This window comes from Echinops telfairi, unplaced genomic scaffold, assembly GCF_000313985.2.
Source record: "Echinops telfairi isolate 266 unplaced genomic scaffold, ASM31398v2 ScPeMD7_18;HRSCAF=68, whole genome shotgun sequence".
Lineage (NCBI taxonomy): Eukaryota > Metazoa > Chordata > Mammalia > Afrosoricida > Tenrecidae > Echinops > Echinops telfairi.
In genome coordinates this window covers 12,584,590-12,588,470 of record NW_022103915.1, presented here as the reverse complement: position 1 = coordinate 12,588,470, position 3,881 = coordinate 12,584,590, and the positions used below count along the sequence as shown (strand labels likewise).

The 3,881-nt window shown below is 39.7% G+C and overlaps 1 protein-coding gene across 1 annotated transcript in view; it reads right to left on the bottom strand.

The window, feature by feature from the left end:
- The window catches only part of CATSPERB (cation channel sperm associated auxiliary subunit beta), a 153,748-nt gene that overhangs the window by 143,172 nt on the left and 6,695 nt on the right, over positions 1–3,881 (bottom strand). The window contains exons 2-3 of the mRNA XM_013003687.1: positions 3,164–3,252; positions 854–994 (exon numbers count right to left, since the gene is read on the bottom strand). Of these exons, the coding sequence (XP_012859141.1) occupies positions 854–994; positions 3,164–3,252 (230 nt within the window). The remainder of the gene's footprint in view (positions 1–853; positions 995–3,163; positions 3,253–3,881) is intronic.

The window sequence follows — 3,881 nt, the reverse complement described above, 5'->3', positions numbered from 1 at the left end:
GTGCACATGAATGTTCATAGCGGCATTGTTCATTTCTAAAAAGTGTCTATCATCTGAATAATGGATAGCTAGATTGTGGGGTAGCCCTATAATGGAGCACTAAAAAGATTAGAAGTCCCGATATATGAGGATGCTACAATGTAGAAGGGACTTGAAAACATGATGTCAAGTGAAAGAAACAAATCACAAAAGACTATGTACACTTTCATTTATATAAAATGTCCAAAATAAATAAATCTATAGAGACAGAAAGCTCTCTAGGGCTGAGGGTGGAAGTGGGGGCATTGAGGCTGATGGCTAAGAGGTCTAGGGTTCCTTACTGGGGTAATAAGATATTCTAAATGGATTGTGGTGATAGCTGCATCACTCGGTGAGTATGCTGTGAAGCACTGGTTATATCTTTTAAATGAGTGGATGACAGGGTATGTGCATCACATCTGAATAAAGATGTCACCCTTCCCCCCAAATGAAGGGGAAATAAAGATAATTTCAGAGGAGGTGGGGCAGAAACCTAGAGAATGCATCGTGAGCCACCTACGTGATAAGACATGCTAAAAGAAGTTCTTCAGGCTGAAATCACACATGACCACTTTTATCTACAGAGAGGAATGGAGGGAAGTGGAAATGGTAAGTATGTAGGTACATCATAAGAAACCATAGATATTTATTTCATTTCTTAATTTCTCTAATGGATATATGTCCATTGGAAGCAAACTATGACACTGTTGGGTTGACGACCTATCTAGAAATGTGTTATTACCACCGAATGAGTTGCTTTTTACACACCACAGCCTATCAGTGAGATCCATTTCTTGTTAATGACACATCAAAGAATCAAAGAAAATGTACTTACCAAAGTTAAATTAAAGTGGAAGATGCCAGTATAGGTGCTGTTTATGATTTCCAAACTGGGAGCCAGTCCTCCTGATGTAAATGTACTTAAAACTCCCTGTGAAGTGTACTTACGATCAGCTAGGAAAAAACACTGGATCGTCTTTGGAGAAAAGGGGGAAATGAAGCAAAGCATAAGCAATAACAATGAGCTTCCTGGAGCGAGAGCATTTTATTAATCTTAAAGGGGAAAGACATCTGTGGAAAGCAGATGCTATTAAAGACTTATCATTCCAATCTCTAGCTAGGAAAAACTACCCTCTTTTAAAATTGCCCTTTCAGTACTCAGTAATGTATTATGTCAATGTCATACTAGCTTTCCAGTGGATTATTTATAATAATTTCTGTCATAGAAATACATACACATTATGATGTTTCATAAACCAAGACTCAAACCACATGCTACCATACGCTGAAATCCCCATTTTATTCAAACCCTTCTTGTGTGTCTTAGTAACATGGGAGGCAAATGGATATAGCAAAAAAAAACACAAAAACACCCTTTGTACTGCATTTTGTTGGTTCTTTTCCAGTTTGGAGAAGGGATGTGAAAACATAATTTAAAAAATAAACGGTGGCTTTTACTGAAAACCAACATCAAACAGATAGCAAGGGGTCTATCTTATTTCATTCTAGTGGTTTCGGGCACTTACCGACAGTGCCTTCACTTTCCATATCTCCAAGATGACAAAACACATTCACTCCCAAACAAAACAACCTTCCCTGAGCCAAGCAAGTGCCAGGGATACAAAGGTGAACAAACCACAATGACGCCCACCCCCACCTCACGGAACGTACAAGGAGGACCTGGCAGGAGGCAGGCCCCATGGATGACATGCAGAGAGGGATGGATGGACAAACCAGATGAGAGAAAGAATACAATCAAGAGAAGGAAATCACAAGTACTGGGCTTGGGAAAGAGCTGTGCTTTTTCTTACAGTCATCAGGAAAAGGAATCATACTAACAATAATAGTACTTCCTCTCACAGAAGATTAAACGGCACCATGAACAAGCCACTTAGAACAACGTTTTGCGCTTGTAAACTCTTGACAGCCATTCGTTATCATTACTACTATTACTACTGATAGAAATGTATCGCAGCTCCAAAAAGTGGGCTATGATTCCTTTTTTAAGAGAACAACACAGAGGGTCAAAGAGTTAAGGTAACCTCCCCCAGGAAGCAAGATTGGACACCAACTTGTGGGGTCTGCCTTCCTCCAGCACCCATTCTTTATGCCAGGATACATAACCACACACGTGAAAAGTGTGTTGGGCCTCATGGGCATTCATTCCGTAATTGATGTAAGCTAACGTACGTAAACACACGGTTGTCAGATTAAGGAAAGGACCCAGGAGTCGGGTAGAAGGTTTGGGGGGACAGATGCCTCTGTCCTCCTGGAGGGGTTTTCTTGGTTTGTATCCTGTCTGTCATAGATTTTTGAGCCGTCTGTGCATTTTTTATTATCTCTTTTGTTGGCATTTGCCACCTGTCTGCCTTCAAGTACTTTTTTTTGTTTTGTTTTTTTGTTGTTGCTGTTTTTGGCTTTAAGTCTCTTACTATTTGAATCAAAGGAGTCAAATCATCCCTTGGCCAAAGTGACAGCTACAATGTGGCCATTGTTATGAAAAGATTCTTTCTCACCGTCATATGAAGTAAGTTCCTTTCTCCAGCAGGCAACATCTGTCAGACCTCAAAAGGGTCAAAATAAATATCTCAGAAAAATGAAAATCCTTACCGATATATATATATATACATACAGAGAGAGAGCGAGAGGGCTATGACTAGCCATATAGATATAGAGTTAGAGACAGATAGATTTAGATACAGATACAGATTTAGAGACAGATAGATTTAGATATAGAGATAGATATCTCTATTTAAGTGGGGAGGAGGCATTTTTTTTAACTGAGCAAAACCACAGGGTATTGAATAGCTATATAAAATATCTTACCTGATTCATGAAACAAAAAGGACAAGATTATTATTTACAGTGAAAACTGAGACTTGTTGTTTTCCACCTCTCACAAGTTTTCCGCCTGTGACAGAGTACATTCTCACCATGGGCTACTTTTAGTGGACAATCCTGGTGTTTCCCGTCTCTGGCCAGATTCTGCTTTACGCAGGTTCTGCCTTTCACAGTGTTCACAGTTTATAGGGCCCTCCCCTCCCCAAGTCTGGAAGTAGTAGAAGTTACGTGAAAATGCATACATAGCTCAGGTCGTAGACATGGGCTTAAAGGGTTGGTAGGAGATGTGCTGACTGGAGCTTACCAACTTGGACGACGTGAGATACAACTTGAACATTTTGTTCATCTTGTGGTATCCTTCACTAGAACAAGCAAAGTATCTCTTATTTTCATCTGAACAAAATAAAGAAACGTAAATGTTTTAGGAAATCAATGGAAGAATTTCCATGAAAAGACTGATATTTGAAAACTAGACAAAATGTTTCTCTTTTAAGTTACTTAATTCTTCTTTTAAGTTACTTAATTCTTTAACTTGTGATTTACTTTACATCCCCACTCACTCCACAAAAACATACTAAATTCAACCAAGAAGCCCTTGATGCTGCAGTGATTTGACTCTTGAGCTGCTAATGGCAAGGTAGGCAGTTCTAGCCCCCTAGTAGCTGTGCAGGAGAAAGACCTGGTGACCTGCTCCCATAAAGATTGGGTGCTATTGCTCGGTGCCTAGACACAATATTTTTAAGGGATTAAGAATCATAACTGAATATTTTAAATTCAGTTTACTATAGATAAAACTTGAATCTTCCACTCACCCTCCTCCTTTTTAAATTATCAGGACACTTTAGATGCCCTGGGCACCCTGCTCGATACTCTCCTTCAAGAAGTGATCACTGTGTTGGAGAAAGTAGATGGTGCCCGGCTGGACTAGCATCTGGGGTGTTAAAAGCTTGTATTCAAATAAGCTGCCATCTAAGTCCACATGGACGAAGCACACCAGCCTGTGCGATCCAAAGATGATGATA